We start from the raw sequence: 27,260 nt of genomic DNA on the forward strand, positions 1-27,260 counted from the left end.
AAGGCCCTGATTAAAATCCTTGCACAGATAAATCTGACTTGAGTAACAAAATAGTGGTCTGTGATTAATAAGGATTGCTGTTGTTGAGGTTTTCAATTGTGCTTCTTATTAACAGTGTTCACATCACAAATCAGGAAAGTAACACTGACGCAAAAACTCCAGGGCACGGCGAGGGGTTGGGGGGTACCTAGATAGTACAAAGCGGGCGCGAGGTTCAGGAAATAATCAAGAAGATTCCATTTGGAGTCCGTAATAGATTTCCTGACCGTGGGTGTATAATGGGTGTTAGCATACTGCTGCTGGAAATGTCTGCTGATTGACACGGACCAGATTTGACGCAGACATGCTGCTGACTGTTTGGATTGGAAGGCTATGATGTTTTTAAAAACGATCTGAGGAAAATTACATTAGGCACAAAAATATCTGGAAATTTAGCCTTTTTTAGACTTTAGGTATTATAGTCTGAGAGTCATTGTTATGTTGTCCCAAAAGCTTGGACAGTGACAGGGCAGGATGCTGTTAGGCCCTGTTAAGTGGAAGAGTGTATCTTTGAACGTAGCCTCGTAAAGGGAAAAACTAGGGCTGGGGTGATTTTAGACGACCAGACAGCAGGGCTTTACACTGCTACCAATTTACCACAAATGTGGTCAACTTTACAGTGTTTGCTGGTTAAAAAACATAAATTAATTAATAAATCATTCGTTCACTGGGTGCAAGTGCACGTTTTAATAAGTAGTGCAATGGATCTTTGAGCCATAACTCGTTCGGATCAAGTGCAAGGATGAGTCAAGATAGCCACCATGCGCTTCCTGCTGAAGGACAACCCAAACAAAAATAGGCTACCATGTGACATCAATGCAATAGCGTTGGTAGGCTTTTATTTTTAAATTGACCCTCAAGGCCCACGATGGCTAGTCTTCTGACTTCACTCGTTGTTACGGTCCACGGTATTAAAAATTTTAGGTCAATCAATGTAGGGGTTTGGGAGGTACGGCCCACCGAATTTTGACACTTCCGGCAAAAAAGGATGTGGCCGCCTTTGTTTGAACACATATCTCAGGAGCTACTTGGTCAAACTTCACAAAACAAGTATTGTTGGAAAGGGAATTCAACAAAGATTCAAAATCGGTAATTGTAATCTTTTAGAAGATTGGTAGGTATTTTAGTAACTTGACCTTTAGAACTATGATTTGACCATGAGATTGAACTTGTGGATCACGTGACCTTAAAAACATCAATCCATCCATTTTCTGAACCGCTTGTTCCTCACAAGGGTCACGGGGGGTGATGGAACCTATCTCAGCTGGCTATGGGCAGTAGGCGGGGGACACCCTGAACTGGTTGCCAGCCAATCGCAGGGCACACAGAGGCGAACAACCATCCATGCTCACACTCACACCTTAAAAACATTTTCTATGAAATGTAATTTTGCACGTTCTCTGAAACATACAAACGTTTAAGGGATTTTTTTTATTTTATTTTTTTAAGTTTAGCAGCATTAAGGAGACAAAGTATTCATACCATCTGTCATTGAATATCTGAGGTGATAGATACTCAGTGTGATCGGGAGACTGCGAAAGGGTGAAGCGTGAGAGTATTGTGGAGTGGGTGAATAAGCTTTTTTGCAACTTTTGGCGCATGAGATTGTTCAGTGACTTAGCTGTTGACAGAAGACTAATAATATCAAACATTTACTGAGCAGTAGTATGTATCCAGTCGCATTGATGCAGTCTCTCTCTGTCATATAAAAGTCTTGACAGAAAGTGAGAAAAGTCAGAGACACTCATAAAGAACGTAACGCACCGGGAGGGAACATTGTGGCATTGTAGGTAGGTCGCAACCGAGAAGAGAGCTTCAAGCATCATTAAATAATGTCATGGTGACACTTTCAATTTCACCAAGCTCTCGAAATGTGACCACTTTGAAAGGGAATGAAGACTTTCTAGATGATTTTACAAAATTATATCTAAATTTGAGCACTAGTGTGTGCACTAGGTTTCTGTGATACGTCATTAGCAATATTCAACCAAATATTTTTTTTTTCCTTTTCAGGAATACACATAACTTCATTGCTTTACTATTTTCCTTTTATTGTTGTAAAACCGTACATTTGAAATTTAAATACAAAAAAAAACAAAAAAAAAACTTCTACATCCTGGCATTTTTAACCATGACAGAAGAAACGTTTGTGCGCGTGCGTGCGTTTTATTTGCATTCATCAATTAGGGCAGCTGTAGCAAAAAAACTGACATTGGGTGGTGGTCTATAGATTGGATAAGCACTATATATGGGTGCACAAACTTTCTCTTCTGTCAGCTTGATGCGCTCCTGTGTTTACACAGTTTCATCTAATTATGCTGATGTATTCTTCCTGCCCAATAACATGATTTTTAAGCAGTGAATATTTTACATCTGCTTCATTTAAGGCTATTTCTCATGCCCATTGATATTCCACTCAATGAACTGGGGGGCTCTTGCCTTCATTGAAATGACCACTGCATTAATGAACACTGGCTGCCTTTAGGCTCAGGCACTTTAAGACAAACATTTGATTCCTATTTTCAGGCCGCACAGAGCATCATTTAGCTGTGAATTAATTTTCATGTTTGAATCAACCCTGCTGAGGTGTGATGCCAGAAGTACATAATTATAGAAACACTACATAAGAAAATGGTAAGCTTTAGTCTCGCGGATATTTTTACCCAGACACTGAAATCCGAGTGAGGAGTCAGTGGAGTACAAAAGGAGAATACAACTGTTGGCTTATGAAAAGGTTATGCGGCAGAGGACTTATAGAGTTGTGTGCATGTGTGTATCTGGTCTCATCATGGGATGAGACACGCACCCACAGCCACAGCTCAAACACCAGCAGCCCTTAACAAGGTGTGTCTAATGCTCCTATTTAATGTTTGAGGGTTCAGTGACGCGTGGCCTGAGTTTTTTTTTTCTTTTTTGGCAGGGCTGCGCTGAGAGCCCCGACAGCTGTGGCCCGAACTGCAGACAAAAGCCGAAAGGAAGTACCGCATCATCGAAGATTGGAGTAAAAAGCTACGGTGATTTGCTTGTGGTCAGGTCTATGTTTAGGGTGGTGGCTGAATCTGATCCAAGTCTGCTTTTGATGGTGTAAAATGGCTATTTGAAAGGTGAGCTTTGGCAAATGAGTACAGTCGTGAAAAAGCAGTACCCATGTAGAACGTTTAACATACAAATCACAAAAGTTGCAAATTGAACAGAATCGTTTGAATCTTTCAACTGTGACTATTACACCTGCTAAGTAAGGCTTCAGACAGTATAAAGTAGGGGTGTGAATTGCCTCGTACCTGACGATTCGATTCGTATCACGATTCACAGGTCACGATTCGATTCGATACCGATTAATCCCGATACGAATTTATAAGTCGATTGTTGCGATTTTTTTTCATTCAAATTTAGAATATACTAATCAGTAAGCTTGTAGAGTGTAAGATTTATATGAAAATGTATTATTTATTTATCTGAAATTTCAGTCTTATAGAGGTTGTAATCTGTTTCATGTTTAAACAGCATTAAAATAAAATATTAAGGCTTAATGTTCCGTTCATATAACATTCTTCCATGCTTAAGGTGTGAATCCTAAAAAAAAATAAAATAAAAAAAAACAAAAAAAAAACGATTTTGCCTATTATTGAATCGATTCGAGAATCGCGCGATGTAGTATCGCGATATATCGCCGAATCGATTTTTTTTAAACACCCCTAGTATAAAGCATAGAGAGCTTGATAATTAAAACTCATAATCATTCATAGGCATTAGGCCGGTTACTATAATTAGGATATACTGCGGGTTTAAAATTCAAAACCAATAAACTTTCCATCAGCTCTCTGTTTTTGTGAATTCTCAGTGCAGGCAAAATGACACGCACCGACGACCTTTCCCTTTTACTTAAGAAGACGAGTCATTTTGGATATTTTTTTGCCTACCTGGGTGCCAGATCCTGGTAGAGGAAAATATGCAAAACGTTCCAACCAGGAGTGGTTGCTAATAGAGACAATATTACCAATACGATATCACATTTATGAGTGCCACCCATTACTCCTCGACAAATTAAACATTGATACTAGGGGTGCACCGATCACAATTTTCCAGCCGATCACCGATCCCCGATCTTTTAAAAAGTCTGACCTGCCGATCCCGATTTTTGCCGATACCGATTTTTTTCATGTCAAGCAGCTTATATTTTCAGTGTTCCAGTCTTGTGTTATTGGAAAACAATGAACAATATCGTCGAAATAATACAAACGGGTTGTTTTAACTGCACATGAAGTAGTTCTCTCAAATAAAAATGAAATCATGTTAGTCTTCTCAGCAGAAGAGGCTTTTTTTCAGACCTCTGAGGAGGGAGATGAGATTGGTGGAAAAGATCGGTTTATTTTTAAGGGATCGGCCGATCACCGATCTTCCAAAATTAAGGAAATCGGGGCCGATAAATCGGCTGGCCGATCGATCGGTGCACCCCTAATTGATACGCATATATTACTTTTATGCTGCCTTGTAATGAACATTTAAAAACAGCTACAAGAGTTACCATGTCTAAAACAGGTGAAATAAACACTTCAGACATGTTACCGAGATAGATAATTAACTAACTAGTATGGCTAGTTTGTTTCCGCTCTGATGTTACTTCACAAAGTGGAGGAGCAGAGAAGTGTGACAAATTTTTTGAGAAATAAATACTTTTATTTTTGGACTACATTTTGATATTTCGAAAAATGTAATTATTTATTTTTCTTTCTGCATGTATTTATGTAGCTATGGAGAGCATTCAACAGAAAAAAATAATTGATTTCTGATCTGCAATTTCTATACAGTAAATCCATTGTATTTTTGCTCAAATTTAATACTATCAGAATCTGACACCGGCCCACACGCATGGTTATTTTTGAGGTTCACAGTACACACATTGAGATTAAAGAAAAATGTGTTCTGAAAACACATTTGCAAACTGCAAGCAACACATTGGATAAAATTACTTAACAGACTCAATGTAAAAGGTTTTGTTTTGTTTTGTTTTTTTTAAATAAACCCATGTTTGAATTTATCTAACACTGAGCATCATTCATTGGATTTCATTCGAAAAATTCCAATCAGACTAACCTCAGAACTGAAGTCATAACCCCTCAAACTGACCAAACAGTCTGATGTCAACAAATCCTCTAGAAGACTGAACTTTGTTTTAAAAATATCAACCTGTTCAGTACAAGAGCATCAAACAGACAGCTGCTGATTTTGTTATCCTGTCAATGTGTGTGGCGTTTTCTAGTGTGCGTGTGCGTATTTGTACAGCTTCGCTTGTGTATTATTCCATTTTGTCCACAGCTGCAATTGAAGAACTATAGCTAACTCTATTGCTAGTGATAAAGACCTTACTACTCTTGACGAACTGTCATCTGTAGAGAGGAAGAACAGAGTATAACAACATGGATCAGTTCTCGCTTGATAGATTGATTTTTTTTCCCCACCCCCAGGGCCGATATAGATTCCGATAGTCAAGGATACCGATAACCAATCTGAAGCCAATATTCAATCAATCAATCAAAACTATTCATATAGCACCTTTAATACATTCAAATGCAACTCAATGTGCTGAAAAATTAAAACATCCATAATACAATAAAAAGAAAAAGCCACCCCTCCCTCCGATATCCCCATGATCGTACCCACAGACACACCCAAACCACAACATGGAGGGGCACAGAAGAACCCTGTAAGGAAAGGCACCCAGGAGGAATTCGTCCACACTGAGAGGGATGACGGTCAAACACAGGGAGGAATGCCATCCTAGAGACGAGAGACCGCCGGCCCACAGTGACCGCAGACCGCTCCATACAGACTGAAGCGAGCCACAGCTCCCCGGGGCCAAGGGGCTCCCCGGGACAATCGACCGCCCGCAGTAGAAGATCAGCCATCCCTCCCAGTGTGGAGGATGAGGCTCCCTCATGAGGAAACACTGGAGGTTCGGCGCTTGGAGGAGAGGCAATTTTGGATGGGACCATTCTTTTTGTGTGTATGGTGCTCATCGCGAACGCAGCGACTGCTTGTTTATGAGCTAGCTTAAACTTAGCTTGTAGCAAACGTGTGTGACGTCATGCATGCTGAGATCACGTCTCTGATCAACTGCTGAAAGGAGACTGATTCTGTCCTCTTTCATCTAAAAACTGCTTCAAACCAAATCAAAGCGTATGTAGGGATGGAAGAATGTTGATTTGTTGTGATTGTATTGGTGTTAATGTTTTATGTTATGTTTGGGTTTTTTTGTGTTCTGTAAGGCGCTTTGTGACAGTTCTGGCTGTTTTAAAGCGCTATATAAATAAACTTGAGTTGAGTTGAGTTGAGTTGAGCTAAAAACTTGACTGCGGAGCGACTTCCGTATGGCATCCGTACAGACTGCAATTCACACGGAGTGTGTTGAGCCGTACGTTGTCGGAAATCTGCACCCGCGAGACCACAAGATCATGGGAGTTCACGCTTAAGAGTTTAGTTCACACAACAACAACCGTGTATATAGAGCACTACTTGTAAACAAGCAAGCTACAAGCAAGCTACGCTTGCCTGTCATTCACATCAATATACTTTTTGGACGTTATTTTTGGGACTACTACCCTGGCTCATCTACCATGGGTAAGTATGTTTTGTGTTTAAATAGTGTTGTTTTATTTATTTTGAGCCATTTGGTTTTTTTTTTGTCTTTTAAATGTCCGACTCATATCAAGCTATGTAGTTAGCTAGCGCCCCTCCCTAAAAAAACGGTTTGCAAATCCATCCATCCATCCATTTTCTTGACCGCTTATTCCTCACAAGGGTCACGGGGGGTGCTGGTGCCTATCCCAGCTGGTTCTGGGCAGTAGGCAGGGGACACCCTGGACTGGTAGGTTTGTAAATGGTTTTATTTTTTAAATAGACCGGATCTACCTTGATGCTGACGCCTGACTTCCTGTCTGGCTCATGTAATATCTTCGGCTTCATGAAAAGCCGCATGCGGAATCTGGAAAAAAAATAGAAACCTTGCAGAAACCTTCCGCAGCTTCGCATCCGATACACACCGCAAACACACTCAAACTGCAACTGTTGTGAATTGACATGCAGACTCAAATGCTTTCTATTCCTTGCAGCTCCCGTACGGACACCAGTCCACATCCGGGGAATGGTGTATTACCCGTGTAATTGAAGTAATAATTGATAGGATAATTCGATTCTCAAAAGATTTGTTTGTGAAAGCCCTAATAGTCCCATCCTTTTTCAATTTATTGTAGGTCGGAAAAGTAGTTTGAGTTTAAAGTAGTTTATTTTGCGTTTAAATGGCTCCTTTGAATGCTGTTTATTCATCTTAAAAAATAAATAAATAAATAAATAAATCATACGCCAAGGATTACAAATACTACCAGGACTGGGTAAACTGATTACAGTAACATAGGTCAATTCTGTATTTCTGAAAATGATAAGAGTCTGTGTGTGATGAGAAAGTTCAGGTCCTCATTAATGCGAGTGGCTGTGTCCTTAGAGGGCATTAGCATGGGCATTATCTTGTTGTGCCAGACAGTTCTGTAGTAAACACCCTGGCAGAGGGCCTCGTCCTCGTAGTAAACTGATGTGACTGCACAGTCGCGACAGAGTTGTGTAGCCGTCCTGGCACGGAGATATGGGTCATGCTAGGCTGTCCTCTTCCTCACCCCAGCAATAGGGCCCAAACTCTGATGAGATTAGCTTGGCCAGCCAGGAGGCTCAGCAGTTGCAAGGCAAAAAACACCACTGATTATGCGAACACTGCAGTCGGATCCCTTTGCACTTCGGCTCGGATTCTACTGTTGTTAAGTTGTACCTTTGGCCTGAATATATCTAAATCAAGACTGAGCACATCCAATTGGCATGAGAAGGTGATGTCTCAACTTTATCATACACTGCAGGAAAACGGCAAATTAAAGGCTAAATCACAGTGCGTTCAGACTTAAGATATTTGGAGGTGGGTCAGAGAAATCCACCCCCTTGACCAGTTAAAATATTGGGATTAGGCAGGTTGGAACGCCGGGGCAATCACTCCATCAGCACCGGCCAGTAGAGAAGCCCTCTTTAAGGCGAAGAAGGGTTGGGTTTTATATAGCTGAGAGCTTTCATTACTACATCGTCTTAAAAACCGCATCCGATGAGTAAAGACAAGCGCTTGGTCCTCCCCCGCGATTAACGGAGTGAGTCTGCCTCCTGGGTTCCTGTAAATAAGTGACGTCACAGTACTTAACGATGCCCAGACGAGACTCAGCAGGATCTAGAGAAGGGAGCAACACAGTCAACAGTTACTAGTTCCTCATATAATGTCTAAGTCCTGGGTGATGAATATGTGTATACTCATTAACAGCGAAGAAGAAGAACTGATGAAGAAACGCATTCCCTCATCTGAGGATCGACTGAAGTGAAGATGTTCAACATGATCTTCATTGGTGTACACTGTTGTGATAGTGACAGTTATTTCCAGTATAAAAAGGCCCATCATAAAGCCCAGCTAGAGGAAACAGGATAAGTGCTTGAGCCAAGGCAATAAAAAGCTCTCTGGGAAACTTGAAAGCCACACAAATTAAGTCTGCGTCTGCCATCTGGAAACAATAAACAAACAAAACCAGGAAGCCAAACAAACATCATGGAAGGGAGAGAGAGATGCCAAGAAGGAGGGTGCAAATGAGTGACATGGAGAGGACGGTGTAAAGAAATGTGCATCATTAGCGGATGGCGGACACTAATGGGAAGAAATAGAGACGAGGCTTTGTCGAAGACAAAAAAGACTGATGCTAAGGAGATGACCCCGCTCTTTTGAATATGTGTGTGGTAGAACTGCAACCTGTTTGTAATGAAATGTAGCGCTCACAGGAGGCCGTCTGTCTGCAACTCATGCCAGTGTTGTGATGAGACGGCAGCACAGGACCAAACCAATAGTAGCCAATTCTTTGGAATTATTACCTCGTTTTGGTTATCGCTTTTGGAAATTTGCAGCAGAGTATGTATTTTTTTATTATTATTCATCACTTATGATAGATAGGCGGCACTGTGGTTGACTGGTTAGCACATCTGCCTGACAGTGATGAGGACGCAAGATCGAGTCCAGGCTTCGGCCTTCCTGGGTGGAGTTTGCATATTCTCCCCATGCCTGCGTGGGTCTTCTCCGGGTACTCCGGTCTCCTCCCACATTCCAAAGACATGCATGGCATCCTGCATTTGGAGTTCAGAAAATTGACCCTATGCTTCAATTGTGCAGGATAACTGGTGTGACCAAAGTAATTTCTGACATGCCAAAAAAAAAAAAATGTATACGATTCTTCTTGTATGACTGTACGCAAGTACTCACCACTCTTCTGGTCATTTGGTTTAGAGGATAGGCTTTTGTGTTTCAGCATTTGATAAAAACTGGAATAGTTCAGTTTCTGTCAGTACATGTAACATACCCCTGTTGAAAAAACTCATCACACAAACGCTACTGTCAATACTGACCCCAATGGGACACATTAAGAACAGCATCCATGTGGCCTCAGCATCTCTTATACTGCAGTGAGGTGTATATACTGTAAGCTTTAAAGAAACATGAAGGCGGAATGGCCCATGCACAATCCCCCCCCCCCCTTTGCCTGTTTAACAAACACCCCTCTATAAAAAGTAAAACCCATTACACATTAAGGTGTTGCGTGTCAGGCAGGAAATGGTGCTAAATTACACCTCATCGTTCTGGAACTGACTGATCGTCACCATGGCAGTGAGCCAACTTCAGAGGCGTGAGAAGACCAAAACCACTACCTCTACTACCCAGCAACAGAATAGGATGGAGGGTTTCACTGAATAGCCAAAAGAAACTAAATACTGGATGTGCTTATTTATCCATCCATCCATTTTCTTGACCGCTTATTCCTCACAAGGGTCGCGGGGGCTGCTGGCGCCTATCTCAGCTGGCTCTGGGCAGTAGGCGGGGGACACCCTGGACTGGTTGCCAACCAATCGCAGGGCATGTGCTTATTTAATAGTTTAAAAAAAAAAATGTTGCTTACTGCAAACCTGGAAGTAATATCCTGCCCACACACACACAACCAACTGCTCGCAAATTAATACTACACGGAATATAGAACTGTAACAGCATGCTCATAAGGACGCCATTAAGAATGATTAGTCATCCTTGGAGTAGGCAACTTTGCTCTCAGCACCTAATAACAACATTTAGATTTGATGGCTGCACACCATAAATAAATAAATGTATATAGAATTTCTGGAGGCGGCATGGTGGATGACTGGTCAGCACGTTCGCCTCCCAATACTGAGGACGCAAGATTGAGTTCAGGCTTCGGCCTTCCTGGCAACCAGTTCAGGGTCTACCCTGCCTACGGCCCGAAACCGGCTGGGATAGGCTCCAGCACCCCTTTGACCCTTGTGAGGAGTAAGCGGTTAGGAACATGGATGGATGAATGGATAATTTTTAGGCTGGAGTGCCCTTGATGTTGTACGAGGTGTCAGAAAAGTTCCACGCCTGGTGTCTGACTAATATATTTCATATCATAATCACTAGGGGTGGGGGAAATTTCCGATTCTTAGATGCATCGCGATTCAGACATGGACGAGTCTGAATCGTGCCACAAAATAAAAGCATTCAACGTTGTGCATATTACTGGAACACAATTTAGCATTAATAAATTAGATAATGCATATACTTGTGGAAACTGGGGTCACGTAGTATTTTACAGTTTTTAAAATGTGCAGAATTTCACAAGTTACTTCATGTTAAAAATTAGTCAGCTCTTAATATAAAAAGAAAGATGCACTGAGCTGTCACCATTGTCTTAGAAACACAATTATGCCATGTAGTGACAGAAAAATTACCAACACAAATCAATGTCACACTTGTTTTTTTACCGTACAGTACTGTACCTACATTTTTATTTATGTATTATTTATTATGAATTGTTATGAAATTACTGAATCAATGACTAAAAAATGCAACCACATTTCTATTAGGTTAACATTTCTTCAACAAGAGTTCACAAGAGTGTGAATAATTAGAAATATTGTGATTAATCGCGAGTTAATATCATACGATTAACTACAATTAAAAATTTTAATCGACTGACACTTCTAGTTTTGAGCCATTTTTTTAACTCGCTTATTTAGTGTACACTGTCAGTAAGACAGTCGCAGCAACACTGTTCATGACAGTAACACCGTAATCATCACTTTTCAAAAAAGTTAAGGTTGACTGTTTTCTGTTTTACAGTTCAATTTGTTGACAAACGACATTCACATAACTCCTTTGCCATTCTTCAGTGAAGGCAGTATTCGGCTGTTTTAATGTGGTAATATTGACAAGTGTTTGTATCCTTATCTAGAACAAGAAAAATAGTTTTCTAGTCTCAAAAAATATGTGACGTGAGGTTCAACTCTGTACATAATTGCATTTACTAAATCTTAAGGTCAAAATCCACCAGAATTTTATCTTGCATGTGTAAAGAGCAAAAACACATTACAGCTTCTGTTATCCTTAAAAACAAAGAAAGACCCATGCTTCTTCATTTGATACTAAATTCTAGAATATATATGACCTATTAGCCAAGAACAAAATTCTTTTGTTGCATTGTTCGCACATTCTTCCCTGATTCTGTTTATACAGATGTGCTCTCCGAGGCTCCGAACTCTTCTTTTTTTTTTTTTTTTTAATTTATAAACCCCTCGGCGGCTGAAGATGTGCTGTTGATCAAAGGCTTCTGTGCTGGAGCTGAGACACTTGCTTTGGTTGTTTTCTTTGCCTCTGGGGGATACAGGCTAACAGATCCATCTGTTGGCCGCATGGATCCACCTTTCACCGGGACAAGTGTAGTGTGGGGCCTGTTCCCTTCACTAGTCAAACCCACCCCTCCCCTCAATGCAGCACGTTTTCTCAGCTGGCCCCCCACACCAGTCGCCAGAGTTTGTTTTTGCATAGCAACATGTGTTAACTTAATGCTCTGTAACACATTTCAAAGGAAAGCTTAGCTAGATCAACAACAGGTAATAGAGCCATTTATTGATGCATTGCCTTGAAAATGGTGGGGTTAAAAAAAAAGGCCTTGGTGGGTGAGCCATCCATTTTAACTAAATAAAACATTTGACTGATGATGCAATGCCTAAAACATCGAACCCATTTATCGAGAGGAATGCATTCCAGATCCACCCGCAATAGATGACTACCGGTGATAAAAAAAGAGACTACATAATTTAATAGGGGTGTGAATTGCCTAGTACCTGACGATTCGATTCGTATCACGATTCACAGGTCACGATTCGATTCGATACCGATTAATCCCGATACGAATTTATAAGTCGATTGTTGCGATTTTTTTTCATTCAAATTTAGAAAATACTAATCAGTAAGCTTGTAGAGTGTAAGATTTATATGAAAATGTATTATTTATCTGAAATTTCAGTCTTATAGAGGTTGTAATCAGTTTCATGTTTGAACAGCATTAAAATAAAATATTAAGGCTTAATGTTCCGTTCATATAACATTCTTCCATGCTCAAGGTGTGAATCCTAAAAAAAAATAAAAAAATAAAAAAAATCCAAAAAAAAAATCGATTCTGCCGATTATTGAATCGATTCGAGAATCGCGCGAAGTAGTATCGCGATATATTGCCGAATCGATTTTTTTAACACCCCTATAATTTAACATAATTTATCATTTCATTTTGTACTCCCCCCACACACGCTTTAAGAGCATTTAAACTTATTTAAGTACACTTTTTAAAGCATTAGTTAGCGCCTGTTCTGTCTCTCTTGCTCGCATTATCCTCCAAATGTGCTTGCCTCAAGCTTGTTTATTTGTCCAAGTAGAACTTTACTGTAAATTTGACACATAGTACAACAAAAGACAATTAAACATTGTTGATTTATACACCACAATGTTGTTAATAGATCAAACCTTATCATTACCCCAAACAAATGTTCACTAGGCATCTAATCAACAACTGATGCAAAACATCAAAGACAGACTAACAGAAATTAGCAGTTATGGTAATTATAACTAGGGGTGTGAATTGCCTAGTACCTGACGATTCGATTCGTATCACGATTCACAGGTCACGATTCGATTCGATACCGATTAATCCCGATACGAATTTATAAGTCGATTGTTGCGATTTTTTTTCATTCAAATTTAGAAAATACTAATCAGTAAGCTTGTAGAGTGTAAGATTTATATGAAAATGTATTATTTATTTATCTGAAATTTCAGTCTTATAGAGGTTGTAATCTGTTTCATGTTTGAACAGCATTAAAATAAAATATTAAGGCTTAATGTTCCGTTCATATAACATTCTTCCATGCTCAAGGTGTGAATCCTAACCCGAAGTCAGACGTTTTGTTGAATATTTTTCCATTAAAAATGGAAGTTTAAAAATCGATTCACACACACAAAAAAAAAAAAAAAAGGCAATGATGATAAGACGTTGAATCGGTAAGACTACCGAATGAACAATTCTGAGCTCTTAAAAAAAAAAAAAAAATCGATTTTTTTCTTTGTGCAGTTTGTCACTTTTGTACTCCCGACTGCCACCTCTGGCCCAAAGTGCAACCGCAGTATCTGTGTCAGGTTCGTTCTTAAAGCGACAGCCACAGTTGACAAACAAAGACGTGACTTCAAATGAGGTAAGAAAAACTCCGCCCCTCCCTTCCCCAAAGAAAGTGTGGAGTGTGTGGGGTCCGCACACTCTACAATAAAGTGAAGATAAAACTGATAGGTGCTGTCAGAGGAAAACAATCAGAGCTCTTCGAACTCATGTGGGCATTAGTGGAACATGCTTGATGTAGAAAAACATTACCATTAACATTACCTTTTTTTTCTTGATATTCTTAACAGTCGCATGGTTTCCAAATAAGTTTAAGCATTCTTAATAACTAAATGAGATTACACATTTTTTAAGCATTGTAAGTTGTTATGTAAGAGTAAAAAGCTGAACATTTCATAGTAAATCGGAAAAACAAAAATTGTCAAAAAAAAAAAAATGTGCAGCTTTAATCATTTGGTACTTAATGCTAGGTCTGGCACTACACGTTAACGTCTCATGTAAAGTCCTGTGCGACAATAGTCAAATTTATTGAGTAAGTGTCACAGAACAACAACAACAACAAATCCAAGACCTGAACTATGCTTGTTGAACTAAAGTGAAGAGCATGATATGCACAAGTTTTGTGTGACAATCATGAGCGTCAGTCAAGTGTTGTAAAGATAAATAAGATGTAAAACTGAGCTCGTTTGGCTGATATTTGGCATGAAGATGCTCATGTCTTGCATGATTGTGAGTTGAATTGTCAAGTTCTATAAAACTTCTATGATGTAGTTTTCTAATAATTTTGGTCAAATTCTAAATCATACAACCTGAGGATGCACTGTTCCTGCAAAACAATCCAGAAAGCTAAGCAAACAGTGACAGAAAATCTTTAAAAGTCAGTAATCTTGGAAATAATACATTCAAATCTAAAGATTAAGCAAAGGATGAAGTGGCTGAAAAAGTTGGTTACACAGACCCACTGGTTGTTTTCCCACCTGATTGGATTATGGCCACACACCCACAAACACACTTCGAGCTCTCAGCTTCCAGCGCCAATCAATGAGGAAATGAGGTGTCAACACACGGGTGTTTATTCAAACACTCATTTATTTTTCTACCGGAAGCCAAAGCACAGACGACACCACATGAGTGAGGGAATTTTCATCGAGGATTTCCCCCTCTCCTATACAAATAAATCCTGTGCAAATGTATCTGATTCTAGTATTAGGAGTATTCAAGGATATACTTGGGTAGTACGAGGGCTGGGAAAATACATCGATCTTGTGATACACGTTGTTATCTTTCATGATGTAGATCATGATTGACTGTGATAGCAACTTGGGAAGTACACTGCAATCTTCGAAGTTAAGGTTGTAAAAAAATGAAACATTATTAATTTATTGGTAAAGCTTGAAATTAAGTGAAAATTTGGGACCATCTTAGAACTTGACGTTAACCCACCTCACTGGAACTCCTTCAACCAGCATCAAAACATTATGTCTTTAGAACAGGAAGAAGAAGAAGAAGAAAAAACAGAGCATATGCTGGTATTTACTGTGAAGTATGCCAACTCATATTTAATGCAGTGAAGACATTGGAAGTGAAATTTTGTGTGGTGCATTTGCATTCATCTGTTTGAGATGTTTGACAAGAAGGAGCACTGTGTAAAGATGTAGGCTGTTATGATGGTTTAGCTGTAGAGCTGTCAAAAATAATTGATTAATTGACCAGTTATCGATTACCAAATTAATCGTCAATTATTTTCATAATCGAGTAATCGTTTGGAGCAGTTATTTAATTTGAAATTGTCAAAATCCTCTGATTTCAGCATATCAATTTATTGTTCACTAATTTCTGTAATCCTTCATGACTATCTTCTGTGTTTATTCAAAATAATAAGACATTTGCAAATTCTATTTTTACTTTGGAAAACAATGACCAAACCGGTAACATAGTACAACATCATTACCCCCCCACACCCTCCTGTTTTTTTTTTTTAATCACTATACGAAGTAAACACCAATCCCTGGTCAATAAACAGTAAGCAGGGGAAAAATGCCTTAGCAATACACCTTAATGCAAAATTAAAATGAATCAGATTAGTCGAATAATCCATTGTTTCTTAAAATATTCAATTGTTACAGCACTAGCCATATGCTAAGTATTACTAGGTTTTAAACAATCTGAGCCGATCACTGATCAGAGTTAAAATAAATAAATAAATACATACATCCATACATACCTGATTCAATCAGATTATGGACCACTCTATCCATTCTATTTAAAGAACATGTTTATTTACTGTAGAGTCAAACCCGCGATTCAGGAGGGAATGGGACCTGCCCGGCTCATGAACAGCCAACATTCACATATAATTGACAATAATAATTAAACCCTAATCAATACAAGGAAAAACAGGGGAGATGTGGCGGACCGACATAACACCTCTCACTCCTCAAAAGAACATATATTATTTAAAAATATTGTCACAAATTTGAAAATAATCCAACTGTACAGTTCACTGATATTTTGAGTGAATGAGATTATGTTTGCTATGATTTTTAGTTTGCGGATCCAATCAATAACAACACTGATGGATCAGCAAATTAAGACCGACAACCGATCACCAATTTTGCATTAAATGCAAAATATCTGTCAAATTTATCCAGCCAATCTTATCTGTGTAGTCTGATTATAACTGAACCCTAAATTCTCATAAAACTCATGGGAAGTAGCATCAAAATACAGCATCGTACAGTGGCCACTTTACAAACAACTGTGTTAGTTGAAAAAGTCCCATTCCGATTCTATACCACTCGCCACCATATAAATCATTCAAGCAAGCGCAGACACTGCTTCACGTCTCTGAATTGAAAACGTTATAGGGATGCATTACACTTGAGCATTTTATAAGCGTCGCTATAAAGCCCTAGCAGGCCCCCAGAGGGGAAACTGCCCATTAACTTATAAGGTCCAGGCCTTGGCTCTCTTAATTGACAAGCTGCAGGCTACTTTCATCACTTGTCGACTGCATAGCGGCAGCCAACGCTTCCTCCCAGGATGCCGTTGCATCTTTGACGTGAGGGTGTTGGTGACAAAGAGCAGTCTGCTGCCAGTGTCGAGGCGAAGCGAGGGCGGCTCTAGGCTGTTCATAAAACAAAACAAGAGCGCACATTCCTCCTCGCGGACTCGGCCGTCTGAGCATTTAACCTTGTAGACGCCGCTTCCCTCGAGTAACAACGGATCCAATTAGGGAGATATGACCCTTTGTTGAGGCTGTAAACTGTAGCTATTACATTTATTACCTCCGCCAAGTGTTCAACACAAGGACGAGAGGCATTTTGAACATTTTCTACAAAGCATTTAAATATTTGCCAAAAAATTGTGACGGAAAAGAACACCTTTAAAATAGACATGCAAAAACACTCGGTATTATCTGGCATATCTCGCTCTCTATCTCTCTAAATATAATATAATATAATATAAATATATATATATATATATATATATATAGATTTTTTTTTAAATTTTTTTTAAATAAAACAGCCATTCAAAGTTAGTCAAATAACCGAATGGTTATTTGACTAACTTTGAATGGCTGTTTGAATGGCTGTCCACCCAGACACCCAGACACAGAATGTATTTCCACCTTTTTCACAGTGAGAGTCCACTTGGGGCTAACTGATTAGCTCCACCCTCAGGATTACATTAGAGCCAATGCAAACAAGTCAGAAAGGAGTGTTCCACCTTGGTTTGTAGAGATCAGTGGCAATCTGCACAACTTCACTCAGTGATTTCTTTTTTTTCCCCCATTTATTCTCCATCGCTCGAGAGAGGTTGTGGGTTAGAAGCTCACCCTGTGATTTTACATTGTTCATCCATCCATCATTTGTTTTAAACTAGGGATAGACACACTTAACTGTTTTATTGAGTACTATACACAGGTGATGTTAAACGTAGGGAAAAATATCCCAGACATTCCACAGCATTCACTACACAACAACACCATCTTCAGGCAGAGGAGCAACTTCAGCAAAAGGTTGCTGTCACTACCGTGCTAAGGCCACTTATTAATTCTACCCTTGAAAGGAAATGTTAGTATCACATTCCCTCAAGTTTGTACTGTCGACATCTTGCGGACTTACACGATAATTTAAATGCACCTTATCACAGACCATCGGACCACACTGGAGTGATTTTTCTCGGGAGAGCATCCATCCATCCATCTTTTTTTGTGATGTGGTTGTAGCGCTCTAATTAGGGGTGGTCGATATGACGATATTAGATCGTTAAGAACTTTAATGTGTTGACGATCTCATAATGGTGACAGATCGTCAAGATCGGCTGTGGCACATTCTATACAGTTCAACTTTATATGGGCTCAAGCTTGGTTTCTGCTTGATGCATCCGTGTGGCCTTTTTTTTTTCCCTCCCGCCACTCACTCACTTACTCACTCACTCACTCACTCACTCACTCACTCGAACTTACATGGTCTTCCGTCACCGAAGGCAAGTGACGGTTCCACTCCTCCACCTGGAGCCCGAAGCATCCATGAGGACCTCACGACTGGGGCCGCGGCCGGCGCAGGGACGCACCCCCACCAGCCCGGTCACCACGGTACCTTACAGCCAACGGGTTCGCAACTCTCCCCGCGCCGCGACACGTTCACATTGCCCACACGCCCACCTACGAGAATTTGTTAACTACGTGGAGTCGCGGACGTGCAAACGCTGTTGTAAACAGTGTTTTCTACTTTCCAATTCTGTGTTTTATTTACTTTGCTAAATCATTCCAAACTGTTTTTGTCGATAGTTTATTGAGGAAAAAACATTGTCAATTTCTATTGTGGTGTTAACAGCGCTGTTCATACACCGTTCGCACTCTTTACTGCCTCCCGTAGTCTGGGAGAAGAGGACAAGGCGCAGACAGAAGTAATTTGCAAAGATTGCGGAAACCCCGTTCGGGCGTCAGATGTTGACACAACGAACCTGTTTAATCAATGTTTAATCACAGACAGCCAAAACCAGCCACTAGCAGCTCCAAGCTAACACAATCCACGGTAACACAGTCATTTACCAAGGGCACTCCATATGAAAAAACAAGCAAGCGGTGGAAAGAAGTAACTGAGGCTGTTCATTACCATTTATGTTTACATTCATTGCAATATTTGACAAAAATTGCACTATTTCAATTGAAACCTGTTCAGAAAGCTTAGTTGGCTTAAGATGTCTGTTTTTTTTTCTTTTAGGGTTTTATTTACATTTTAAATACGTTTTAAATTTTACAAAAATGTGCAGAAATGTGAAGATTAGTCTAAAAATATGTAAAAAAAAAAAAAAAAATTGTGATAAAATTTAGATTGTGAATTTATTTTTAAAGAATCGTGATAGGACATTTTTACCATATCGCCCATAGTAGGGGTGTGCTAAAAAAAATCGATATGCCAATATATCGTTGCGGGCCTCATTACAATACACGTATCGATACGCAGGCGTCAGAATCGATATTGCCATGTTAATTTTAAATAGGCAGTTAACGTTTGCCTTTGCAGCTTGCATTGTACCTAAAAAATAAAATAAAAACAGCTTTGAAGTTAATTGCCTTCAATTAATGCAAAAATAGTTCACCAGTGATTGGACACTGTGTCTTGCTAAGAAAAATTAAAGCAGAGGAAGAATATCAATATTTATTTACTTATAAACTTAACATGGCGCGTGTCTTAATGTACCAAATTTCCTATTATTTTGTTTAGAAAACGAAATAAAATGTGTTCCATGAAAATGAAAAAAATGCTGTTTTTATTTCCCCAAATATTTCAAATAAGCACATTTTAGACCTGTAATTTACAGAGCAAACACATTTAGACCAGGCTTGCCGCTTGTTGGTAAACCAGAAGAGCTACTAACAAAAACATTTTTGTCATCCAGCATAATAAACATATCCTTTAGGTATACATATGACTGTTATTATAAAATGCAAGTAAATTAATGTAAAATATCGGGATACGTATCACCTTGAAGATCATGTATTGGGATTAGAGGTGTGCAAAATTTCCGATTCTTAGATTATTCACGATTCGGCCGTGGAACAATCGAGAACGATTCACAAAAGTCCAAATTCCGATTATATAAATATGCCAAGGGAACCGAAACTAAAAGTGGACCGGAGCGGAAAGTACGCGGAACTGAAACGCAGTAGCGCGCGCGGTCTTCGGGACGCTTAATGGGACGGACCGAGAGTACACATCCACAACTCACGCCTCGACATTCAAAACAACAACAAGCATGGCTGAGCTGACCAACCCACCTCTTCGTCAGATCAGACCTGCTCCGAAAAGGCAAACAACTTCAGGCGGAAGTATCAGCTAGCTGGCTGCAGTGCGTCGGTTAGCGTTCTACAGGGCGCCGCGCAGTGATACGAACGAACGAACAGAAAAGTAGTGGCTGGCGGTAATGGCGTCTGACTTTATTCAGAAAAGAGTATTGTGGTGGAAATGTATCACGCTTTTGAAAACAAATAGTTTTTAGAAGAAAAAGGCTTTATTTCCGAGACCCCAGCCAGCTTGCTGGACTATTTTCCTCTCGTCCAACGTCGAACATGAACGCGTGTCACCGAACGCTGTCAGAAAGATATAAGTCAGTACTGATCGCACACACGGGAGGTGAGGATCAAATTGAGATTCATGTTAAAAAAGCCGAACGATCCCTTTAATGTTTACACGTTCATGTTTACACAAGTTAAAAAGCAGAAAAGCACTTGAGGGTTTTTTTTTTTTGTACCTCTGAGAAACTTTAATGTTTACATGTTCATCTTTACACAACTTAAAAAGCAGGAAAGCACTTTTTTTTTTTTTTTTAGGCATTTGTATTGAAGTAGTAGTTCACATTGTCTTTCATTTATATCTCAGTGCACTTTTGAGTGGATAAAAATAATATATTTTTGCTCAATGCTATGTTTTATTCTGTTGAAGACTGAATATACTTAAAAGCTGTTGTTACAGAATGAGGACTTGAGTATTTTATTTACTGTTTTGAACTGTTAACTTGATACTGAAATAGTAGTTTATTTAGGCCTGAGAGGACTTTTGTACTATTTTTGTAACTAATGTACGAAACATTAAAAGCACCAAAATACATTGTTTTTTTTCTGCTGCCTGGGGGGAAATCAATAATCGTTTTATAATCGAATCGTAGCCTCTGAATCGTAATCGCAATCGAATCGTGAGGTGCCCCAAGATTCCCACCTCTAATTGGGATACATATGTATCGCAATACGTACCGTATCGTGACCCCTGTATCATGATACGTATCGTATTGTGAAGTTGGTGGCAATACCCAGCCCTAGCCCATAGGGATGTAACGATATCCAAACATCACGATACGATATTATCAGGACATGAAGTTCACGATACGATAATTATCACGATATTGTGGGGGCATTGGTGATATTTAAAAAAAGATCACAAGATTGTCAAATAGAGCTCATATTAAAAAAAGAAAAAGCACAATATTGTGCTTTTGTAAATAACAGCAATGCATATAAACCACCTATAATCTCGAATAACAATATTGAGGCACTTCCTTGCTAATGCAAGCACACATTGATCGCTTCACAAGCAAATTAGGTTCCCCTTTATTTGACAATTAGCATAGATTTTAAACATAGAAGGCCAAAACATCCCAAATGAAAATTAAATTGCACTAATAAACTAGCCACTAGAGGGTGGTAGAACTGCACAAATGGAAATCAACCTGACTGTTTTAACAGATGTGGTCCTTTTAAATATTGTGAACATGACGACGACGATATTGTGGCAGTTTTAATATCACAATATCACGATATTGCCCTTATCGTGACATCCCTAATCGCCCACCCCTCGCTCTAATCATCACTAATCATCAAATGTAAAACACAACGATCGCAGCAAAAATACCTTTCAAGTCATGCCTAGGGTCTTCATATCTATTCTCGGTATTTCCTAGGGGGATTTACAGCACATTTTATGCTATGTATATTACTCTACAGGAAGTAGGTGCATTTTACTGTTACACAGCACTTGTCACAGTAAAAACTCACAAAGTGTTTCACATAACTATGGAATACATCAAATAAGGAATTACAAAATTTTACAATTAAAACAAGCAAAAACAAAATCAAATTTGGGGGTTTGGGTGCGGGGGGTCCAAACAATCTAGCCATAATGGAATACCTGCTTCCACTCTAAGATTAAAAGGAAGTACATTCCATAATATGGGGATAAATGGACTGCAAGACTCTACCAACTTTCAATTTTAATTTTATGTAAGGAAAATTACACCTAACGGGGTGATAAAATGACAGCAGAACCACCACAAAGGAGCCTGAATGACCATTGAGGACTCTTTGGCTGTACTTAATCCAATAGCACAAGCATAATAAAAGCAAAAGCAAAAAGCCAAATCACCAGCAATGAGATCTAAACCCATATGTACTGCATCAAACTTTAACTGATACAAAATGCGCCTACTTGGCCATGTATGTATTGTACAGCTATAGTCTACAGCAGGGTAAACAAACAAATGATGCCTTCCAAGCAGTGAATGATTCATTCGAGTTACACTCTTGTTAGACTAAAAACACAGCAAAATATGCCCCACCGTTAGCTTAAATAGCTCAACCAGGCATATTTTTAAAACGTTAAAGAAAACAAAAACGTCTTTAAAAGAATAAATTTGACTTACTGTTGCAAAAGTCGTTTGACAGTCCTTCTCAGGGGCGCCGCCATTTTTCTTGACGCGAAGTTCGAATAGAGGGCGTCGATTGGCTGGTTAAGTAAATTCTTGTCCTGTGTGATTGGTCGCAGCGGCCGAGGGGGGAGGATACTTACGGGGTAGCAGCTTATTGGTCTTGACGTCTCTGAGAGGGCAGGACGTGTTGGAGTCAACTTTTGTGCTCAAAGTGCACGTTAGAGTTCCACAGTGAACAGACACAATGACATACACAATAAATAAATAAATAAACACATAAATAAATACATCAATATATAAATTAATGAATAAACAAATAAACGCTATGAATGTGAAAGAAAATGTATTTTAAATAATAATAATAATAATAACAATAATAACAATAATAATGAAGACTGGTTTTAATAGTATAGTTATAATCAATTTTATTAATTTATTAAATAAAATAAAAATGAATGAACTGCATGTCCTTGTGCAGCATATTTTTGCAGTAATTGTACTTTTATACATTTTTTAAAAATACAAATAGACTGGGAAGATTTTTTTTATCAATCCAGATAGTTCCACAGACTGACACCTTGAGTTGAAATACATTGTTTTGTTTGTTTTCTTCTATATTTAGGTTTTGAAAAAATGTCTGTTCCTCTTCATTTGTACCCATGTTACCTCTTTATAAATTTGGTTTTTATATTGACTGGTCCTGCGATTGGCTGGCAACCAGTCCAGGGTGTACCCAGCCTACTGCCCGAAGTCAGCTGGGAGAGGCTCCAGCACCCCCCGCGACCCTTGTAAGGGTCAAGTGTTTAAGAAAATGGATGGATGGATAAGCATACATCATATATTACCATCACAAGGGACATAACTGCATAAGCAACTGGCAACATCAAAATCACAACAATGACCCATGACTTGATCCAAAACACAGTTTCATATGACTCAATGACCAACCCAAAACACGTATTTTGATTCATCTCAATGGGAGAAATTTGTTTGATATACAAACTTGTGCATAAAACCTAAAATCTTTTACTAAAATGCCTGCCCCCATCTGCACTTGAGTTATTAAACAGTATCAGCCACTACAAGTGGATATAGGGACTAGGATATAATAGCAATTTATACTACATTATTTCCTATGATGAAATATTTGGAAATTAGAACTTCGAAGTCAACCAGCATTACAAAACAGAGTTTGGAGGTTCCCTTAAGATCATATTTGTGTGACACATCCTAAACATCCTAATGATCAACTTTATGAGTAAGCAGCTGGCTTGTTTGTCACATTCATCCGATTCTTTGGCGTTCAAGACCTCTTTGCGTCACTGCTGTTTGTGTTTACACTGGCTGGCTCAGCGGGACGGGAAGTCACGGAGACAGAATGAAGCTTGTGACCTCGAGAGAGAGCGGGGAGACGCGTGACCCCCCAGGAGTCCCACCTCACAGCGGTGGCGAATTACGAGGCCTGCCATCAGCACCAGTCTGAGCGCAGCGCACAAAATGACACGCAATATCTGCCGTGATTAAGTCAGCAGGGAGTTTGCTCCAAATGTCAACATTGGCCAAACAGCCATTGGGTGATTTTGAAAGTGAACGTGCTGCCACATGTATTGTATGAAGTGCAAGGAATACAGTAACTTACCAATTAAATAATTACGTAAAAAGCATTTACACTGGAGCTATCATATCATGGATGTATGTTTTTGGCAACACTTGTTTTTTTTTTAAGCATTTGGTCTTAAATTTATCATATTTAAGGTTATGAAGCCCCACTTGTAAGATTACCTACATGTCTGGTATCATGACTGTATGTCTGATGTTTCTAACAAACAAATACCGTACATGCCAAAATCGGTAAACAATTCAGTTACGGTCAATTTATTCGACCCAAACACAGTTACCTCAAAACGTGAATGGAAGAGATCGGCGGGGACTCTTGCGTCTGCATATTCTCAACAAACCGTGGCTTCTTTTAGTGGTTTCTGTATGTACAGTCCCCTCCAAATGTATTGGGAATATCAGAATAGTTCAAAATCACAGCTTTCACAGCAAAGTCCAGTATTTACATCTACAAATAGAGATGTGTTAAACTCAGGACAGAGCACATTTTGTTTGAAGCCACCCACTTTTTATCATGACTAGGGTCATGCAAGGGTTATGTTTACTGTCATGAGTCATGACTAGGGTCATGTAAGGGTTATGTTTACTGTCATGACTAGGGTCATGCAAGGGTTATGCTTACTGTCATGACTAGGGTCATGCAAGGGTTATGTTTACTGTCATGACTAGGGTCATGTAAGGGTTATGTTTACTGTCATGACTAGGGTGATGCAAGGGTTATGTTTGGGTCATGACTGTGAGGCCAAGTGTCTGTTTTGAACTGATGTAGCCAGCATCTAGTTTCAACTGGTAAGACGCTATGTGATGTCAGAAGCTATGTGATGTCAGGAAACTTTAATCTCTTTATCTGGTAAACAGCCAATCAGATAATTCCATGTCAGTCTTGTTACCCACGTCTAGCCACAACCAATCAGCTGTCTATATAAGCCTGTCTGAAGAGGGTGTGTTTTTGTCGGATCATTACCTCTGTTCCTCTGTGCAACTCCACCGCCCAAGTTAGCTTAGCATCTCGTGATTCTTGATACATTCTAGTTGTTTCTCGTCTAGTCAAGTTTGTTCTACGCCTCTCGATGTTATGCGAATAAAGAGTTAAAAGCTTATTTGTGTCTGCGTTTTTGGGATCCAACTCCAGAACATAATACTTTTCAAGTGAGCAAAAGTATTGAAACGGACATTATTAATTTATTAAAGTGAATAACATTTAATATTTGATGGCGTCTTAAGCCTGCAACCCATTGACTTCACCAGACTGTTTTCCAGGCCTTTACTACAGGCTCTTTCAGTACTTGTTTGTTTCTTAGGGTATCTCCCTTCAGTCTCTTCTTCAAGTGGTAAAATGTATGCCCTATTGGGTTTGGCTTGGCTAGTTTTCCAGTTTCTCCTCTTGATGAAGCCATTTGTTGTGTTGGCAGTGTACGGTGGGCCGTTATCTTGTTGCATGATGACGCCTCTCCCAATTAGTTAGGATGCATTTTTATGTAAATTGCCAGACAAAATGGTTTTTGTAGACTTCAACATTTGTTCTGCTGCTACCCTCTTCAGTTATCATCAATAAGGTCTAGTGAACCTGTTCAAGAAGCAGCCATGACATTACATATTTCATATCTATCATGTTTGACAGATGAGTTTCTGTGTTAGATCATAAGTAGATCCTTTTTTTTCTCAATAAGTTGGCATTTCCATCACTTTGGGAGATGTTAATCTTGGTCTAAGAAAAGGTGAAAATCACAATGTCTAAGGACTCAGGCAACGATCGTCCCGCCTCACCTGTCTTCTGGATTGGTCATGTGACGATCGCAAGTAGAGCTCTTTGGCAATTGTGACGTCATTTTCAGTCAACAGCAAATAACAAAATGGCAGCCCCCTGAGATGGATAAAAACGGGTGGATTTTGCTTCCTAATTCATATTCAATAAACACAATATTGATTAAAATACCGTGTTTAGACTAGTGAGGGTGCAAAGAACACAGGTTTTAGAGGGATGGAAATATAATATTTTGATCTTTATTCTGGACTAAAAACACATTGTTACACAATAAAACATGTTGATTTTCATGAACAGTCTACAATTTCCCTTCTAAACAAAAACGGGGCTCGTGCACATCAGTTCACATGAGACAGAAACAGCAATGCTTTTTAGAAAAATTCCATCTTTGTGCTCCTTGGAAACTGCTACTTTATTCCCTCCACCCCTCACCGTCTTCTTCTTTTTTTGCTTCCGCTGATCGAACACAAATGTTGTGTGCTAATCCAGTGTTGATAGAATTTGGCACACTTTCTTTGGATCACAGCAAGATGCTCAACTTCCATTCTGCTCTCCCCCAAGAAACCTCCTGAGCCCAAGAAAGCAGCCGACACTGGGTCGCGCCACAGCAACTCGGAGGGCGGGGGTGGAGGGTTTCTCTTGTGTTATCAAAAAAAAAAGAAGAGAGAGACAGGTAGAGAGAAGAAAATCATCTTCTTTTGAGTCAAATAATAGCCTTTGCCACCTGCACATACAGACGAACACACACAGGAAAGCAGTATGGAAGCTCATTGAAGATGTGTTTTTAAATGTTGCATACACCTAATGACCCCCTGTAATGGCAGTAAAATATAAAACAATAATGTCAAAGGAAAGCACTTTTTTTGGACAATGCTAACAAGTCTGCCTTCATTAAAAGACGTGCCAAAGCTGTAGTCGACGATTTAGAAAAAAAAAAAAAAAAAAAAATGAAAGGATAATTCACGGATGGCGAGTCGCTGCCTTGCCCTGGCATTTATAATCATAAACAAAGGCTTTTCGTTTTCCAATTTAAATTCCTCATTATACTGTGACTTTTGCCAAATGCGTTTTCATTGAAAAAAAAATAATAAAAGAAACGGTATAATTGATTAGATTTACATGCTATTGATTTGAATGTGCCTTTTAGCCAGTTAGTTAAAAAAAAGAAAAGAAAAAAAGAAGCTCCTGAGGCACGTTATTAGCATCATATAAAACAAAGCAACATATCAAACTGATTTTTTTTCCCTCTCCTACACCGATAAAATAATTGGCTTTCAATTCGCGCCTTTGAAAGAAACTTCTGTGAGGGCACCTAAAAAAGAAAAATGGTGCGATAGACTTCACAGGCCGAGAGTGCAAGATGGACATCAATGATGGCTGTATTAACCCATGGCTAAATCCCATCACACAAATGTCAGTGTATCCGTTATGAAACCGTGACATTTAGATCCAAGGTCTCCATTGTAGTTCTTTTTAAACAGGCGAGATGATGTTTGTCCATTCTGCTATGCATCTGCCACCCAACTTGTACTGGAAGCACCGCAAAGGTTTGAGATGATAATGTAATTTGT

The 27,260-nt window shown here is 39.2% G+C and overlaps 1 protein-coding gene across 2 annotated transcripts in view; it reads right to left on the reverse strand.

Moving 5' to 3' along the window:
- The window catches only part of clybl (citrate lyase beta like), a 68,832-nt gene extending 46,466 nt beyond the window's left edge, over positions 1-22,366 (reverse strand). For both annotated transcript variants that reach the window (XM_077537649.1, XM_077537648.1), the window contains exon 1: positions 22,302-22,366. In XM_077537649.1, coding sequence (XP_077393775.1) covers positions 22,302-22,345 — 44 coding nt within the window. In that variant the 5' untranslated portion in view covers positions 22,346-22,366. The remainder of the gene's footprint in view (positions 1-22,301) is intronic.
- Positions 22,367-27,260: the final 4,894 nt, after the last annotated feature.

The sequence above is a fragment of the Festucalex cinctus genome, chromosome 11 (genome assembly GCF_051991245.1).
Source record: "Festucalex cinctus isolate MCC-2025b chromosome 11, RoL_Fcin_1.0, whole genome shotgun sequence".
Classification (NCBI taxonomy): Eukaryota; Metazoa; Chordata; class Actinopteri; order Syngnathiformes; family Syngnathidae; genus Festucalex; species Festucalex cinctus.